The following is an 18,418-nucleotide window of genomic DNA, read 5'->3' as shown; positions in this document are numbered from 1 at the left end:
AATCCAAGATGTTTGTACAGCGTCTATAATTATTCGCACTTACTTGGCCACCTGTGGTCCAGCCTTTGTCAACCTCGTCTCCTTTCTCTCAGCTGGGATTTCAGTTCCAAGAATCCTTTAACTGCGATGGTGGAAACCATCACCTCTCTTTCTCCTAGCCTGAAATCCTGAAAACAGCAACTCTTTGAGCAATTTTTTTTAAAAAAAAAAGAGAGAGAGAAAGGCTGCTTTGTTTTTGTATAAAAATCTATTTTGCCAATCTTTTCCTTTAAAATCGAACATTTAAAGTTATGGTTTATTCCTAGCAGAGTCAAGGAACTGCGTAAACGATTTTTTAAAAAAAGGACATGAGTTGAGCCGGGTAAGTAAGTAATCCAGAGCGGGGTTTTAGCTTCTAAACCCGTCGGCTGGCACAAAATAGGACGCCTGTCGCCTCTTCCTGGGACGAGCTTGGGTTTAGAGGATTTCTCCCCTCACCACCATCACCACCCCAAAAAATTTCATTGAAGGAGGCTGTCCTGTCCGTTCTGGGTCGCTTGGCTCGGATCGGTGGTCCCCGAAGGGGCGACGGGAGTGTTGCTCTGTAAAAAACGCCGGAAGTCCTTAATCACGGGGTGCATGATCTGGATGAGGGCGTTGAGCGCGGCCTGCATTCCTTCCATGGCTTGGGCCTGGCGTTCCTGCGCGCAGGCCTGCACCTCCTGAGAGTGGCGGATTTTCTGCAGCAGGTCGTTTTGCTGCTCGAGGTGCTGGGCGATCTCTTTGACGTGTAGGTTGGTCACCCGCTGTTCCTGCAGGAGCTTGGCGGAGTTCAGCGCGATCCTGGTTTTCAGTTCCTGGGGTTTGGCGGAGACTTCTGCTTGCTGGGTTATCATCTCTAAGGGGGCTTCGGCGGTGACGGTGGCGGGGGCTTCGGTGGTGCAGTACTCGACCACCCCGTCTTCCAGACTGTGGTACGTCATCTCTGCCGGAACTGAGAAGAAGAGGAGAGCTTTATTTGAGAACTGGGATGTTTGCAGGTAGCCTTTCAACCAAGGGTCCCCAGAATTGGCAAAATTAAATATGGGAATTGAAGCATCCAAAAAATCGAGATTAGAATTAAATCCAGGAATTAAAGTATCCTAAAAATCGAGATTAAAATTAAATTTGGGAATTAAAACATCCTAAAAATTGAGTTTAGAAATAAATCTGGGAATTAAAGTATCCTAAAAATCGAGATTAAAATTAAATTTGAGAATTAAAACTTCATAAAAATTGAGTTTAGAAATAAATCTGGGAATTAAAGTATCCTAGAAATCGAGATTAAAATTAAATTTGGGAATTAAAACATCCTAAAAATTGAGTTTAGAATAAAGCATCTGAAGAATCAAGTTTAGAATTAAATCTGGGAATTAAAACATCCTAAAAATCGAGTTTCAGCTATAATCTTAATAAATAAAGGTTTGAAAACGCTATTGACTAGCTGGGTCCATAAAAAACATGGGGCAGCTATGTCTCCCACCTTGTAATAGTGTAATTGTTGTTATTTTGAAACCTGGCTAGCAAAGTAAACTTAAACAACCCCAAGGCTCTGTTTTAGGCCCAGTACTCTTCAACATCTTCATCAACGACTTGGACGAGGGATAGATGGGGAACTCATCAAATTTGCAGATGACACCAAGCTGGCAGGAATAGCCAACACTCCAGAAGATAGGCTCAAATTACAGAAAGATCTTGACAGACTTGAACATTGGGCGCTATCTAACAAAATGAAATTCAACAGTGAAAAAAGTAAGGTTCTACATTTAGGCAAAAAAACCAAAATGCACAGGTACCGTATATGTGGTACCTTGCTCAATAGTAGTACCTGTGAGAGGGATCTTGGAGTCCTAGTGGACAACCATTTAGATATGTGCCAGCAGTGTGCAGCTGCTGCTAAAAAAGCCAACACAGTTCTGGGCTGCATAAACAGAGGGATAGAATCAAGTGTTAGTGCCACTTTATAATGCCTTGGTAAGGCCACACTTGGAATACTGCATTCAGTTTTGGTCGCCACGATGTAAAAAAGATGCTGAGACTCTAGAAAGAGTGCAGAGAAGAGCAACAAAGATGATTAGGGGACTGGAGGCTAAAACATATGAAGAACGGTTGCAGGAACTGGGTATGTCTAGTTTAATGAAAAGAAGGACTAGGGGAGACATGATAGCAGTCTTCCAATATCTCAGGGGCTGCCACAGAGAAGTGGGTGTTGGGCTATTCTCCAAAGCACCTGAAGGCAGGACAAGAAGCAATGGGTGGAAACTGATCAAGGAAAGAAGCAACTTAGAACTAAGGAGAAATTTCCTGACAGTGAGAACAATTAATAAGTGGAACGACTTGCCTGCAGAAGTGAATGCTCCAACACTGGAAATTTTTAAGAAAATGTTGGATAACCATCTGTCTGAGATGATGTAGGGTTTCCTGCCTGGGCAGGGGGTTGGACTAGAAGGCCTCCAAGGTCCCTTCCAACTCTGTTGTTATTATTATTATTATAACCAAACGTCAGACCGGTGCAGTGTGTGGTCATAAAAATGAGGTGGTTTCTTTTTATCAGCCTGCTACAATAGCTGTGTTTGGTAATAATGCTATTTATAGCTGAATATTTATCAGCTTCTGTGACATGTCAGAGTAAGTGATGAATGATCAGTGATTAGATTGTGGGTAATCCCTTGCGCATGACATACATTGTGTGAATCTAATCAATTGTGGCTAAGTCAGTGGTGATTTCTTCCCCCTCTTTTATGCTCTCTGCACACGTTCACAGCTGGTGTGAAGGAAAGAAAGGAACAGGGCAGGGGAGACAGCTTGAGGTTATTACACACAGCAAATGACGTGGGAGGAGGGGAAAAATATGTTTCCTGGGTGCTTCGAAATCCAGTCTGATCAGTTGCCACTGGTAACCCTGCACCCAGCAATGAATCTGCCAATGCTTCCCATTTGGCAGCTGAAGAATCAGAATGTCGGCGTTGGAAGGGACCTTGGAGGTCTTCTAGTCTGACCCGCTGCTCAGGCAGGAAAACCCTGCATCATTTCAGACAAATGGTTATCCAATCTCTTCTTAAAAGCCTGTGGTGTTGGAGCAGCCACAACTTCTGGAGGCAAGCTCTTCCACCGATTACAGGTAGTCCTCGACTTACAACAGTTTGTTTAGTGACCGCTCAAAGTTACGACGGCACTGAAAAAAGTGACTTGGGACCGTTTTTCATAGTTACGACCTTTACGGCATCCCCATAACCACGCGAACGAAATTCAGACGCTTGGCAACTGGTTCATGCTTACGACCGTTGCTGTGCCGCAAGATCGCGTGATCACTTTTTGCGACCTGCTAGCAAGCAAAGTCAACGGGGAAGCCAGATTCATTTAGCAACCGGCTACTCACTTATCAACTCCAGTGATCCACTTAACAACTGAGGCAAGAAAGGTCGTAAAACGGGGGCAAAATTCACTTAACTAACGTCTCAGTTACCAGCAGAGTTTTGACGCTAAATTATGATTGCAAGTCGAGGACTACCTTGTTGTGGCCCGCCAGCAGATCTGGCAGCAGATTCAGACAATGAGGAGGTTGGGGAGGAACATGGAGTCTCGGGAAGGCTCTGAAGAGGACTCTGCGTCGGAGGCAGAGAGGGGGTCAGGGCCGTCTGACAGTTGTCAGCTGCCTTTGGAGTCAGACATCAGTGAAGCAGAGGAACAGCTGGAGCCTGTTCCCAGTGTGCACATGCACAGAGTTGCCAGACGAAGGGAACAGCTAAAGAACAAGGGTCGACTCGGGAGTAAAGCCACAGGTGGATGATGAATGGCCCCTCCCAGAGGGAATAAAAGAGGAGCGAAAGGGGAGGGGACTTTGCAGGAGACAATTACTTCATTCCTGCATTCTTGCCAAGCATCGCGGCATGATTGAGGGAGCCACACGTTGCTTCCGTGTAACACCGCTCCTGTGCAGTCTGCACTGGCTACCTGTGGTCTTTCGGGTGCACTTCAAGGTGTTGGTTACCACCTTTAAAGCGCTCCATGGCTTAGGGCCCGGGTACTTACGGGACCACCTGCTGTTACCTTATGCCTCCCACCGACCCGTACGCTCACACAGAGGGTCTTCTCAGGGTGCCGTCCGCCAAGCAATGTCGGCTGGCGGCCCCCAGGGGAAGGGCCTTCTCTATTGGAGCACCTACCCTCTGGAATGAACTTCCCCCTGGTTTGCATCAATTACCTGACCTTCGGACCTTTCACCGTGAATTGAAAACGCACTTGTCTATCCAAGCGGGACTGGCTTAATTTTTAAATTTTCTGAATTTTAATAGGGGTATTCTTATGAATTTTATGGGTCAAATTTGACGGTTTTAAATTTTCGGCCATTTATAGAATATGTTATTTTAACTTTTGTCTTAATTTGTATATTGTACTGTTTTTATTCTGGCTGTACACCGCCCTGAGTCCTTTGGGAGAAGGGCGGTATAAAAATCTAAATAATAAATAAAATAAAATAAATAAATAAATAAAGGTCGGTAATTGTGAACTATCTTGAAAGGCTGTGGGAGAGGAAAGACTTTGCTGGAGAGGAATTCACTGTAAATTAAATAAAAGGGGTTTATCGGGACAAGGACTCGGCTTCATACTGCTGGGAAAGCCTAGGTCAGAACATACCTGTATACAGTTTTTTTTTTTTGCTATGCCGGGAAGGAAGAGAAGTTGGATGACAATGGAGAAGACCAGATATGAAAGAAGAGAAGAAGAAGCTGGCTCTAAGAAGCCAACCCTCGAGCAAAGCAACCGCTTGGGTGGCCGCGTTGGAACATAGGATTCCTAGATCTCATGATGTAAGGATGCGGAAGCCTCTGAGATTTTCCCCTTTGGACTTTGAAAAGAGTCACATTACGGATCTAGTATTATCAGTGCTCCATAAATACAGGGTGGTGTTACAGTCTCACACCTGATAAAACTGCCCAGGGTGGTGAAACTTATCTACTGATTATCACATGGAACCTATTGACTGATAAACGATATGATGCATTTCATGGCCTTAACAGGGAAAGGATGTTTGTGGAGAAATTAGGGCTATTGTGTTTAGCAGAGCAATTATTTTTTTGTCTCCAAATAAGGACGGCGAAGAATCCATTCCGAGGAAGGGAGTGGGTCAAGAACACAACAGCTGCAGAATGTTTTTATCCAATATCTCCGGGGCTACCGGAGAAAACAACCATCCACAGCTAAGTCACCTGGCAAGGTTAATAGAAGCAGTCAGCGGAGGTGAGCCAGGAGAGCTTGGGGTTTTTTTGTGTTTGTTTGTTTTTTTACATTCAACCCCACCCTGTTTTTGCATGCCTTGCCTACATTTTTCTCCTCCGGCAGGCAAGGACAAAATGAGATCGCGGTGTTCTGAACAGGCTGCAAGCAGCAGGGTTGCAGAATCGATCAGAGGCAGTTAGGTGTGACCTTAAAGGTGCAGGTGACCTGCTGGGCAGATTCCCAGGCAAGCTTTCGTTCCCCAAATTCTAGATCAGGGGCTGGATGTGCAACTGGTTCAGACCAGGATGGCAAAACAAAACAAAAAAACAACAACAACCCCAAATCAGTGTTTCTCAACCTCAACAATTTGAAGAGGGATGATTTCAATTCCCAGATTCCCCAGGCCAGCCAGAATTCTGGGAGTTGAAGTCCATATATCATCATTATCTTAATGACCCCATAATCCCTTGCGGGATGGAGTCTGGGCAACTGAATGGAGCTAGCAGAGTGTTTTAATGGCCGGATGCCCTTTCTGTCGCCAATGTGGAGTTTTGTTCAGCAGATATATTCTCAGAGTGCCCAGAGAAATATTTGACCTAGGATCAAACTCACAGGCTCCCAATTTTGAGGTGAGAGTGCCACCACTAGGCCACCATACCAATCTTGTTGAAGTCTACACATCCCCAGCCAGAATTCTGGGAGTTGAAGTTCATACATCCCCAGCCAAGAATTCTGGGAGTTGAAGTTCATACATCCCCAGCCAGAATTCTGGGAGTTGAAGTTCATACATCCCCAGCCAGAATTCTGGGAGTTGAAGTTCATACATCCTCAGTCAGAATTCTGGGAGATGAAGTTCATACATCCCCAGCCAGAATTCTGGGAGTTGAAGTTCATACAATCCCAGCCAGAATTCTGGGAGTTGAAGTTCATACACCCTCAGCCAGAATTCTGGGAGATGAAGTTCATACATCCCCAGCCAGAATTCTGGGAGATGAAGTTCATACATCCCCAGCCAGAATTCTGGGAGTTGAAGTTCATACATCCCCAGCCAGAATTCTGGGAGTTGAAGTTCATACATCCTCAGTCAGAATTCTGGGAGATGAAGTTCATACATCCCCAGCCAGAATTCTGGGAGTTGAAGTTCATACAATCCCAGCCAGAATTCTGGGAGATGAAGTTCATACATCCCCAGCCAGAATTCTGGGAGATGAAGTTCATACATCCCCAGCCAGAATTCTGGGAGTTGAAGTTCATACATCCCCAGCCAGAATTCTGGGAGTTGAAGTTCATACATCCTCAGTCAGAATTCTGGGAGATGAAGTTCATACATCCCCAGCCAGAATTCTGGGAGTTGAAGTTCATACAATCCCAGCCAGAATTCTGGGAGTTGAAGTTCATACATCCCCAGCCAGAATTCTGGGATATGAAGTTCATACATCCCCAGCCAGAATTCTGGGAGATGAAGTTCATACATCCCCAGCCAGAATTCTGGGAGATGAAGTTCATACATCCCCAGCCAGAATTCTGGGAGTTGAAGTTCATACAATCCCAGCCAGAATTCTGGGAGTTGAAGTTCATACACCCTCAGCCAGAATTCTGGGAGATGAAGTTCATACAATCCCAGCCAGAATTCTGGGAGTTGAAGTTCATACAATCCCAGCCAGAATTCTGGGAGTTGAAGTTCATACATCCCCAGCCAGAATTCTGGGAATTGAAGTTCATACAATCCCAGCCAGAATTCTGGGAGTTGAAGTTCATACAATCCCAGCCAGAATTCTGTGAGTTGAAGTTCATACAATCCCAGCCAGAATACTGGGACTTGAAGTCCACCCATCTTAAATTTACTAAGTCATTCGCTAATCTGAATGGCTCTGACTAACAATGGCTGTGCGGGAAGGAAGGAAGGAAGGAAGGAAGGAAGAAGCTACTTACTCTGTGTAAGGGTGACGGTGGTTGTGGCAGCTGTAATGGGTATTTCTGACGTATGGGAGCCAGTGCAGCTTCCCGCGGGCAAGCTGATGATGGTGGCTTCTCCCAGGAGGTTACAGATGCGCTGCTGCATGGGGGTGAGAATCACTGGGGCAGCAGAGGTCCCTGTTGCATCTTCTTCAGCCTCCTGGATTTCCCCGCCGCCTTCCTGGTCATTGCCACCATCTTCTACGGCGGCTCTGACTTGGGCGACTTTGCGCCGTACCTCCGTCTTGAGGTCCGACCACTTCTTCTTCACTTCCGGCAGCTCCCGGCGGCAGGTCGCCACCGCGTTGACCCGCCGCAGGATGTTGTGCCAAGCGGCGGCCTTGACGGTCAGCGGCACGCCGGCGTTGAAGTGGTTGATGAGCAGGTGCTTGCTCCGCTCGAGTTCTTCTACGATGATCTCCACCTCCCGCTCCGAGAAGTTCATCTTCCGCTTTTTAGCTGGTGGGGCCGGAGGGGACGACATGGTCATAAGAGGGTCCGAGGATGAAGACAAGCCAGGTCAGGGGATCTTGAGATGAAGGCCGGGGACTGAGCCTGCAAAAAGAAGGGGATCGTGTTGAAAAAAAAAAAAACAGATTCAATTTGGATCAAGTCACCCTATTTTGGAAGGAAGAAGAGAGGCTTCGTTATGCAAGAGTATCTCCCCAAAGGATGGGTGGATGCAAAATTCAACCAAAGGGCTGATAAACAGAGCCAGCTCTGTAGTGAAGGATTTACACATTTTATAGTATTAGTATTTCTAATGCAGGACTGAAGGTAAATGGGGAAACATAGGACGGCAGAGACTATATTTGGGTTAACGCTGAGCGTTAGCAGTTAGCTCTCAAGGTTAGTGTGCTACGTTTTTAAGAAAAGCTTTCCAAAATTACAGAGAACCATGGGGAAGGTGGGTGGATGGCATTTTAGGAAAGTAATTAAGTCAAATGAAAAAAGGAGTCAAGAGGGCCGACGCAACGTCAAATACAAGGAGCGTGTGTAACGGACTCCGAGCCTATTCAGGTGGTCCTTTTGTACAAACTTACCTAGGAGAGCATCTCATTTTGTAATTTCTGGACTTTCTGGAAGTCCAGAAATCAAGAGTTAGGGGTGGTTTCAAAAGTGAGTCAGAGAAGGAAAGTCGAGGTTTAAGGAGGGCATTTTGGAATTGGGCCATCTCTAAAGCAGATGGGAAAATAAGGGTTCTCCCCAGTGGGATATTTGGGGGTCTCTGAAATAGGGGGGCTTACGTGGAAACTGTAACGACCCTTAGGTAGACTTTGGGAAGGGGGAATAAAAGGGAATTTAAAAAAATAAATAGCGATAAGGCTATTCTGTCATTTCTGAAGCATGAAAAAAGGAATGGATTCTTTAGTATACAGCTGTTCTATTCTATTCTATTCTATTCTATTCTATTCTATTCTATTCTATTCTATTCTATTCTATTCTATTCTATTCTATTCTATTCTATTCTATTCTATTCTATTCCATTCCATTCCATATTCTCTATTCTATTCTATTCTATTCTCCTATTCTATTCTATTCCATTCCATTCCACATTCTCTATTCTATTCTATTTAAAAAAAAATCTATTCTATTCTATTCTATTCTATTCTGTAAACTCAAATTTGGGGGGGGGGCAGGAGTTGGAAAATGGCCCCTTTCAAGGACTGAATAGCCACGTAACGAATATAAATTCATTTCTAATTTAATTCCCGAGGGAGGCAGCCCAAAGAAATCTCAATAATTTTAATTTTGGGGATGAGGAAAATTGTTTTGAGGGTTTCAATTACAAGGATAAATGGGGGGTGGGGGTGGGAGAAGAGAAGGGAATTCATAATAATTTCCACTTCATGACTTCCTTTTCAGCTTAACTTCTCAGAAAGGAAAAAAAATCCTTATTATAAATATTAATATTTTTTTTTGACGGGGGAGGGAAAAATAGACACGAGGGAGCATTGATGGCTTCCATTTCAGGGGTGAATTTGAGGAGTGTGGGGGGGAAGGGATGGGAGTTGATATCATTTGAATTCTGTCAGAATTGAAAAGTTAGTTCTAATTTATAAATTACATTTTTTTTTCACCACCACCCCAAAAAAAAAATAAGTGGAAGAAAGGAGGGGATCGGGGGGATTTTGGGGGGCTCAGGCACGGGGCTTCAGGCGTCGGGCCTAGTTGGAGAACCCCTCAGCCTGGACTGGCCACCCCCCCCCAGTGCCCCCCCCCGCCGCCCAGCCCGCCATTTCGAGGCCCCCTCCGCTCTTCCCGCCGTCCCCTTTCCCAGCAGGCGAAGAAAGGTACGCAATTTGCGTACCCCAACTACCCGGCGACGCCCGCCCCGCAGAGAGCCTCTACTTTGCGGCAGTGGCGTAATGGCTTCCAGAATCGGCCCCCTCGTGCCCCTTTCTTCTCATTGGCGCAGCTCTTTGCCCATTAGGGGTCAGAGCCCGCCCTCCCCGTCGCCCCAGCCTGGCGCGAAGGGGCGGCGATTGGCTCGGAGCGCCGCGGCGGGCGGGTCCGTCATCCGTGGAGGGGAACTTGAAGCCAATTGGCCGAAGAGGCAGGATTCCATTGGCTCCCAGCGTCGTCCGTCAAAGTGAGAGTGTTTCAATCATACGGCCTTTTTTCCTATATAACACCGCCCCGTTCTTCCTCGGATTCAGATTTGGCGTTCTTCCGCCGGCCAACAGGGGGCCCTTGCGCACCGCTGACGTAAAGGAGGAGGAGGAGCAAAAGCAAAGACACGTTTTTCCTTCCTTCCTTCCTTCCGCCCGCCCTCCCCTCCCTTCTTTCCTTCTCGCGAGACTTCCTTCCGCCCCGCCCTCCCGTGCTCCGGATTGGGCAGCCTGGAGGAAAAGCGGCGCCGTCCAGCAATCGGAGGGCGGCGCGCGCCGTCAGGGAGGCGGGGCGTCGCGTCAGAAAAGCCGCTTCCGGTGGGCCAAAGTTGGCCACTTCCGCTGAGAGGCGGCGGCTTGTTTTGAGGTGTGTGTGGCGGTTATGCCGGCCGGCGCGCGGCGTTCGCTGGCTTCCCCGGCGGTCGTTAACGGCGTCTTGTGCCAGTGCGGCGGGGTCTCCCCGTCCCCTTGCCCCGCTTCCTTCTCCTCAGGCCGCAGCGAGGCCGCTTCCCGCTTCCTGGCCGAGCACGAGTGTCGCCTGTACAGCCTCTTCGTCCAGCTGGACGTTAACCGGGACGGCGCGCTCTGCGTCCACGATCTGGCCGTCGGGCTGGAGCGGCTCGGCCTCCACCGCTCCGAGCGGGACCTTTGGGTGAGTTTGCTCCCCTCCCACCACCACCACCACCACCACCCCGGGTGGATCCACACGTGGCGCTCGAACACGCGTGTCAGCGTCTTAACACGTCTCGATCCGGGTTTGAGAGCTGTTAAAGGGATGGATTCCTTCCTCTCTCTCGTAGCCTTTTTTTTTTTTGTATATGTGTCGTTTTTTTCCTTTGAATTAAACTGCTTTATAGGTTTTCCTGTGGGGGGGGGCAGTCCTCGACTTACAACCGTTCGCTTTAGCGACCGTCCAAAGTTAGGGACGGCGCGGCAAAAAAACGGGGACCGGCGGCTGTTATTCACACCGATCATGTGATTTATACATTCGGAATGTTTTGACAACTGACTCACAGTTATGACGGTCACAGCGTCCTGGGCGGTGTCACCTGATCCCCTTTTGCGACCTTCTGACGAGCACTGCCAATGGGGAAGCCAGACTCGCTTAACAACCATGTGACTAATTCGACAAACTGCAGCGATTCGTTTTAACAAGTGTGGCGAGAAAGGTCGTAAAACGGGACAAAACTCACTGAACGGATGTCTCACATTAGCATCATAAACTTGGGGGCTTGGTTGTGGTCGTAAGTCGAGGCCTGCCTGTATTTTACTGTGTTTATTTCTAGCAGAACTTCCCGATTCTATAATGGCTTTGTTTGTAAGGACGTCCCTGTTTGGTTTGGTGACAGTACTGCCTCAGATAGAAAGTCCCTACAGAGAGTGGTGAGGACAGTGGAGAAGATTATAGGAAGCTTGCTTCCCTTTATTCAGGTTGCTGCTTATAAGCGCTTTGTGCTTAGAGCTCAAAGCATTGTGAGAGACCCTACAAACCCACTTCATGGTCTGTTTCTGTTGCTCCCCTCTGGGAGGAGATTTCAAAGTATTTCTAGCAGGATTATCAGATTCTGGAACAGCTTTGTTCCCTGGGCCATCCGTCTGGTAAGCTCTCAAGATTCGATTTTCTCGCTACGTCCATGTATACATCCGAACTAGATTATGTTGTTTCTCTGTGTCACATATGTGGGTATATGCACAATTTTGTATTTATTTATTTTGTCTTGTTTTATGGAGTGTATCTTGGAGATGGTAACCCTTTGAAAGCTGTATGCAACAAAACTTCATTTTAATATTGTCAGTTAGTGTACATTTAAGGTAACAAAGGTATTCTAACTCGAAAGTTGATGGGATGGTTTTTGTGGAGGGTTTTTGTCACTCAAGTGTGAGCACCTCCATCAAAAAGAACTGGATGGAAATGTACTAAAAGATCAGAAATTGTTGTGACCCAGGCACCAGTAGGTAGTAGGAAACTCAGTCAGTGAAAAAACAAACAAACTTTATTCGAACAGCTGAGAATTACTTCATTTTCAGCATAGTGAAAATATTTGCAGATCCCTCGCATTCTGGACATAAACTGTTTCAACTCCTACCCTCAAAACGACGCTATAGAGCACTGCACACCAGAACAACTAGACACAAGAACAGTTTTTCCCCGAAGGCCATCACTCTGCTAAACAAATAATTCCCTCAACACTGTCAGACTATTTACTTGAATCTGCACTACTATTAATCGTTTCATAGTTCCCATCACCAATCTCTTTCCACTTATGACTGTATGACTATAACTTGTTGCTGGCAATCCTTATGATTTATATTGATATATTGATCAATTGTGTTGTAAATGTTGTACCTTGATGAACGTATCTTTTCTTTTATGTACACTGAGAGCATATGCACCAAGACAAATTCCTTGTGTGTCCAATCACACTTGGCCAATAAAAATTCTATTCTATTCTATTCTATTCTATTCTATTCTATTCTATTCTATTCTATTCTAGTCCAACTAAATTAAAGCAAATTCCTCCCAACACAAATTCTTCAGCCCTTTCACCAACCTTGGTCCAATCAGGCAAACTGTCAAAGGCCTTTCTTGGCAAAAATTCAGAAGACACCGATACAAAATAAATGCAACAAGACGAAGTTATCAGCGTTGTTTTCCGGTGAAGAGCCCAAACGCCGTTGCTGGTCTTTTAAGACTTATGGGAGGGCCAATCATCTCTTGGCCCTATTCTTGAGTCGTCCTCTTTGCTTGAGCTGCTCTTGCCTTCTGGCAGCTCTTCTCATGCTTGCATTAGGAACAGGCTCCTCCTGTTCCTCTGCCTCACTACTGTCAGTCTCTGGAGGCTCTGAATTCCGCACCTCACTCCCCAATGGCCCTGGCCCCACCTCTGCCTCCGACGCAGAGCCCTCATCCAGGCCTTCCCCAGCCTCCAAGACTAGCCGACGCTCTTCCTCAGCCTCATCACTGTCAAACTCCGTTGCCAGCTCCACAGGCTGCTGGCGGACCATAACAGAAATATTAAAAAGTCCTCGACGTAACTGTTCGTTCAGCAACGGAAGATACAATACCGCTGGAAAAATTACAACCAGTCCTTGCAGCATCCCCACGATCACGTGATCCAAATTTAGACAGTTGATAATGTGCATGTCTCATAGCAGCGTCCTGGTATCACATGATCGATTTCCCAGCCATCTTCATTGACTTCCGACTCGTCTTAGCTCCTCTTGTTTGTTTTTTTCTTTCCCCCTTGTATCTCACACCCCCTTTGACAATGACGAATCCGCATATAGGCATATAGGCGAGAGGTCGAACGACTAGCCTTGTGGTGCAACCAAAACAATTTGGAACTGAACACACTCAAAACCGTAGAAATGGTGGTAGACTTTAGGAGAAACCCTTCCATACTTCCACCTCTCACAATACTTGACAACACAGTATCAACAGTAGAAACCTTCAAATTTCTAGGTTCTATCATATCGCAAGATCTCAAATGGACAGCTAACATCAAAAACATCATTAAAAAAGGACAACAAAGAATGTTCTTTCTGCGCCAACTCAGTAAGTTCAAACTGCCCAAGGAGCTGCTGATCCAATTCTACAGAGGAATTATTGAGTCTGTCATTTGCACCTCTATAACTGTCTGGTTCGGTTCTGCAACCCAACAAGAAAAACACAGACTTCAGAGGATAATTAGAACTGCAGAAAAAATAATTGCTACCAACCTGCCTTCCATTGAGGACCTGTATACTGCACGAATCAAGAAGAGGGCCGTGAAAATATTTGCAGATCACTCGCATCCTGGACATAAACTGTTTCAACTCCTACCCTCAAAACGACGCTATAGAGCACTGCACACGAGAACAACTAGACACAAGAACAGTTTTTCCCCGAAGGCCATCACTCTGCTAAACAAATAATTCCCTCAACACTGTCAGACTATTTACCAAATCTGCACTACTATTAATCATTTCATAGTTCCTATCACCCATCTTTTTCCACTTATGACTGTATGACTATAATTTGTTGCTGGCAATCCTTATGATTTATATTGATATATTGTCCATCAATTGTGTTGTAAATGTTGTACCTTGATGAACGTATCTTTTCTTTTATGTACACTGAGAGCATATGCACCAAGTGTGTCCAATCACACTTGGCCAATAAAATTCTATTCTATTCTATTCTATTCTATTCTATTCTATTCTATTCTATTCTATTCTATTCTATTCTATTCTATTCTATTCTATTCTATTCCCCCTTCCTTTTCCTTCCCTTAATTTCCAATTTTCTTTTTCTTTTTTTTAATTTTACATCGTAAATAAAATTCAGTATGACAACGTGTCGATCGTAAAGTCCATGAAGGCGTGTATCTTAATCCATTGATTACTCTATAAAATGCACGTACATCACTAGTGTTAAGTAAACGATGTGCCCAGCTGGCTCTCTGCCTCCTTCCTCATGATATGATTCATAATCAGTTACGTTTAGGCTAATGCAAAGAAAAGCTGATAGGGAAGCCTTTGCCGCGTGAACGTTGGCGTTGCCTGCTCCCCAACTGCGTAAGCCTGAAATAAGAAAAATCAGAAACTTGTCCGAATAGACTAGCAACTGTTCCTCGCCAAGTTAACTGTCATTGGGAACTAGGTTTGTGCTTCGTGCCCTGCGCTGACTTTTGCAAAAGCGGACCAGATAAATGATTGGCCATTTCTGAGATTAACAAACCCCAGCTGTAGAAAGGGGGAGGGGCGGGTTCCTTGCATAAATATGTCCCATCGGACCACTCGCTATGCGTTCACTGAAGCCTTTTCCTGCTCATCATCTCCCCCCGACCTAAAAGCCTTCAAGGGTCTTGCAGATTATTCAACATAACCTGAATAATAGAATATTCTCACGAGAATTATCATTTCCAAGGGAACATCCTATAACAGAAGCTGCTTTTTTGGGGTCTCTGGGTGACATCTTAGAACCATGATGGCGAACCTATGGCATGAATGCCAGAAGTGGCACGCAGCGCCCTCTCTGGTGGCAGTTGAGCCATTGCCCCAGTTCAGCTGTGCTGCGCATGCGCGTGCGCCTCCCACTTGGCAGCTGGTCTTCGGGCCTGTGCCGCGCATGCAGGGGGGTGCACGCATGGGGCGGGGGGCATGCATCGGGCGTTTACATGTGCGGGGGCATGTGGGGGGCAGGCACACATGGGCACGTGCATGGGGAGACAGGGCGCATGCGGGGGGCCTACACGCACATTGCATTTGGGGGCTTTGGGCACTTGGTCTGGAAAAGGTTAGCCATCACTGCTCTAGAAGTTGTGATGAATTGGATTGCCTGGATTGTAGCTGGAGGTAAAAGAACAAAGCTGGTGGAAAAAAACAGAATGGTATGGCCAAATTGGATTTATTGATGGTACAAACCAGCCAGGAAAGAAGGGATCAGAGAGACGGAATAATCTGTAAGACTTCAAAAGGGCTTTTATTTGGGGAGGAGGGAGGGGCAGGAATAGGGTCTGGCGCACGTATGGCCGGAGTGGGCCCTGCGACAGATTTGTGCGGGGAAATACATTGCAGTCCTTGACTTAAGATCACAATTGAGGCCAACATTTCTGTTGCTGAGTGAGACCGTTGTTCAGTGAGTTTTGCCCTGTTTTGCCACCTTTCTTGCTACAGTTCGAAGGGTCATTAAGTGAACTGTTGTAAGTCGAGGACTATCTGTACTGGTAGGTTAGCACGTATCTAGCCCTGTGTGTAAATAAATGCCCTCTTCAGTCATTCTTTTTGTTTGCTGCGGGTTTGATATGATTGCTTTGGCATCTGATAGTCTTTGCCACAAGTCTCGGCCCTTGTTAAACAGGCTGAATTTGTGCACCCTTGTTGGTTTTGGGCAATTTGCCCTGCTGTTAACCTTCACGTTGACCTATCAGATATGGCAGCGCTAGGTGAAGTCTGGGGTGCTTGACCAGGGTCCGCAGTACTGTCATTTCCGCAGTTTTTTGGGGGGCACCCGAAGAAGAACTAGCTTCTGTACCATCTAGTATCAACCTTTTTTTTAAAAAAAAATAGTTTTTATTAAACATTTTCCAACTTTAAAATACACAAGTACAAAAGAAAATAGAAAAAAGAAAAAAATATATAAGCAAGTAAAAAACAACACAACAATATGATATAATTTTACAGCTTTTCGTATTAGCATGTATATTCTGCTTATGTAATTCAGTATGCAGTATTTGCCTTATCATAAATTTTAACAGTTCTTTGGCAATAGCAAAGAGAAACCCCTGCTGCCCCGTTACACTTAGTCTTTGACTCACAACCACAATTGAGCCTGAAATTTCTGTCGTTCAGCAAGACGCTTGGCAAGTGTTGTGCCTCGTCCTCCCTCCTCTCAAGTGAATTTCTCGCCACCGCTGTTAGCTGGATCGTTGCAGTTGTAAAGCCAGTGACATCATTGTTAAGCGAACCCAGCTGCCCCTGCCGACTTTGCTTGTTGGAAGGTTGCCAAAGGGGATCACGTGACCCCGGAACGCTGCGGCCGTCATAAAACGGAATCCGTTGCCAAGCGTTTGAATTTTGATCACGTGACCATGGGCCCGTTGCCACGGTCGTAAGTGTGAAAAACGCTCCTAAGTCCCTTTTTCCAGCGCCGTTGTAACTTTGAACGGTCACTAAATGAAACATTGTAACTCGAGGATTACCTGTAGTGGCTCCACGGAGAAGCTAGAGTTCGACTGCGGGTTGCATTGAAGCCAAGAATCTTCATTTGTGATGTTAGATTTTTCTTCGGCTCTACCCTGTATTGGAAAAAAAAAACATGTTTTACTTGAAAATTTGCACTGGTGACGGATTAGATTGAAGTATGGAAAATGCTCCATCTGAGCATATATCAGCTGCTGATTCAGTTCTATAGAGGAATTATTGAGTCTGTGATTTGCACCTCTATAACTGTCTGGTTCGGTTCTGCAACCCAACAAGAAAAACACGGACTTCAGAGGATAATTAGAACTGCAGAAAAAATAATTGCTACCAACCTGCCTTCCATTGAGGACCTGTATACTGCACGAATCAAGAAGAGGGCCGTGAAAATATTTACAGACCCCTCGCATCCTGGATATAAACTGTTTCAACTCCTACCCTCAAAACGACGCTATAGAGCACTGCACACCAGAACAACTAGACACAAGAACAGTTTTTTCCCGAAGGCCATCACTCTGCTAAACAAATAATTCCATCAACACTGTCAAACTATTTATTGAATCTGCACTACTATTAATCTTCTCATAGTTCCCATCACCAATCTCTTTTCATTTATGACTGTATGACTATAACTTGTTGCTGGCAATCCTTATGATTTATATTGATATATTGACCATCAATTGTGTTGTAAATGTTGTACCTTGATGAAGGTATATTTTCTTTTATGTACACTGAGAGCATATGCACCAAGACAAATTCCTTGTGTGTCCAATCACACTTGGCCAATAAAAATTCTATTCTATTCTATTCTATTCTATTCTATTCTATTCTATAATATACCGTGATGGGCAACCAATGGCACGTGTGCCACAGGTGGCCCTTGGAGCCATCTCTGCAGGCACGTGAGCCGACACCCAGGTCAACTCCACCGCATGCCTCCCACCAGTCAGCTGGTTTTGGGGTCTTTGCTGGGAGACACGCGCGCATGCGTGGGGGTGCTGGGTTGTGCGCGCATGTGCGTCAGGTGATGGGGGTGCAGCGCCCCCCCACACCCTGTTTTGGTTCCAAGAGGCTTCAGGGAGGCCTGTTAGCACCAAAATGGGTGTCGCGCACGTATGCGGAGGGGTGTGTGTGTTGCGCATGCATGCATGGGTGCGAGGCCTGCAGGGGGCATTGCATTATGGGTGTCGGCACGTGTGTGTGTGTGTGTGTTGTCGCATGCATGCACACGCTTTCGGCACCCAAGGAAAAAAAGGTTCACCATCCCTGATATAATATATTCCGGTATGTTGGCGAGTCATAAGTTTTCTGATTTTTTTTCTTCTCTCCTGAACTCAATCTCGACTTATTGCTTTTTTTTTTTTTTTTTGCGCTCTTGGCTGGTTTATAAAAAGATAGAAAGCGATTAAAAACAGCACAGAAATAAAAAATCAGCTAAACAAAAGCAAGTCTCGGGGAAAATTTATATTTAGGCTAGACTGCCCTCTCTGATTCTATGCCAAGCCACTTCTTTGTCACGAGTATTTAATTTTCATTCCTGACTGACAGCTCTTGCTTCCTCTTCTGCTAACGCTTGGAGCGGCTGCAAAGAGCAGCTTTAAACAACCATCGTGGCGGGCATACAAGTGCAAATAATGTAATTCTTGCTGCCAAGAATATTTAATCATTTGTTAGCCCACGGTGACATGTCTTTCCTGGCTTCAAATACGATTTGGAGATTTGAAATCTGATCTGCCCGACTTTGTCCACACTCAAAGAGTGATTTCTTTCCCAAAAGCATCCATGGGTTGATTTTCATATAATTTTTGGAGGGTAAATACTCTCAGGGAAACCCAACGGTGCTTTTTTTTTTTCAAGAGGCAACTGGACTTTCTGTTTTGTCTTTGAAGACATTTCGCTTCTCATCCAAGAAGCTTCTTCAGTTCTGAGTT

At 45.7% G+C, this 18,418-nt stretch overlaps 2 protein-coding genes across 3 annotated transcripts in view; one reads left to right on the top strand and one right to left on the bottom strand.

Annotated features, from left to right (window-relative positions):
- Window positions 1-228: 228 nt before the first annotated feature.
- On the bottom strand, window positions 229-9,597 carry NAIF1 (nuclear apoptosis inducing factor 1). Of its 2 annotated transcripts, none has more exons than XM_058159362.1 (3): window positions 9,506-9,597; window positions 7,171-7,749; window positions 229-973 (listed from the first exon to the last, which is right to left on the bottom strand). In XM_058159362.1, the coding sequence occupies exons 2-3, from the start codon at window positions 7,682-7,684 to the stop codon at window positions 501-503; spliced, it is 987 nt and encodes a 328-aa protein (XP_058015345.1). In that variant the 5' UTR covers window positions 7,685-7,749; window positions 9,506-9,597; the 3' UTR covers window positions 229-500. The 2 variants fall into 2 exon arrangements, with proteins under 2 accessions (XP_058015345.1, XP_058015344.1); XM_058159361.1 differs by lacking the exon at window positions 9,506-9,597 and adding an exon at window positions 8,238-9,341.
- Window positions 9,598-10,140: 543 nt separating this feature from the next.
- SLC25A25 (solute carrier family 25 member 25) overlaps window positions 10,141-18,418 on the top strand; it is a 53,427-nt gene continuing 45,149 nt past the window's right edge. The window contains exon 1 of the mRNA XM_058159357.1: window positions 10,141-10,458. Coding sequence (XP_058015340.1) covers window positions 10,189-10,458 — 270 coding nt within the window. The 5' untranslated portion in view covers window positions 10,141-10,188. The remainder of the gene's footprint in view (window positions 10,459-18,418) is intronic.

Source organism: Ahaetulla prasina, chromosome 16 (assembly GCF_028640845.1).
Source record: "Ahaetulla prasina isolate Xishuangbanna chromosome 16, ASM2864084v1, whole genome shotgun sequence".
Lineage (NCBI taxonomy): Eukaryota > Metazoa > Chordata > Lepidosauria > Squamata > Colubridae > Ahaetulla > Ahaetulla prasina.
The sequence above is the reverse complement of the archived record's forward strand: the minus strand, read 5'-3'. Positions and strand labels throughout refer to the sequence as shown.

Excerpts from the sequence above, each read along its gene's own strand:
- NAIF1 (XM_058159362.1), bottom strand. The coding sequence starts at position 7,684 with ATGACCATGTCGTCCCCTCCGGCCCCACCAGCTAAAAAGCGGAAGATG. Across the intron at positions 974-7,170 it reads CACCGTCACCCTTACACAGA|TTCCGGCAGAGATGACGTAC; the intron begins GTAAGTAGCTTC and ends TCTTCTTCTCAG.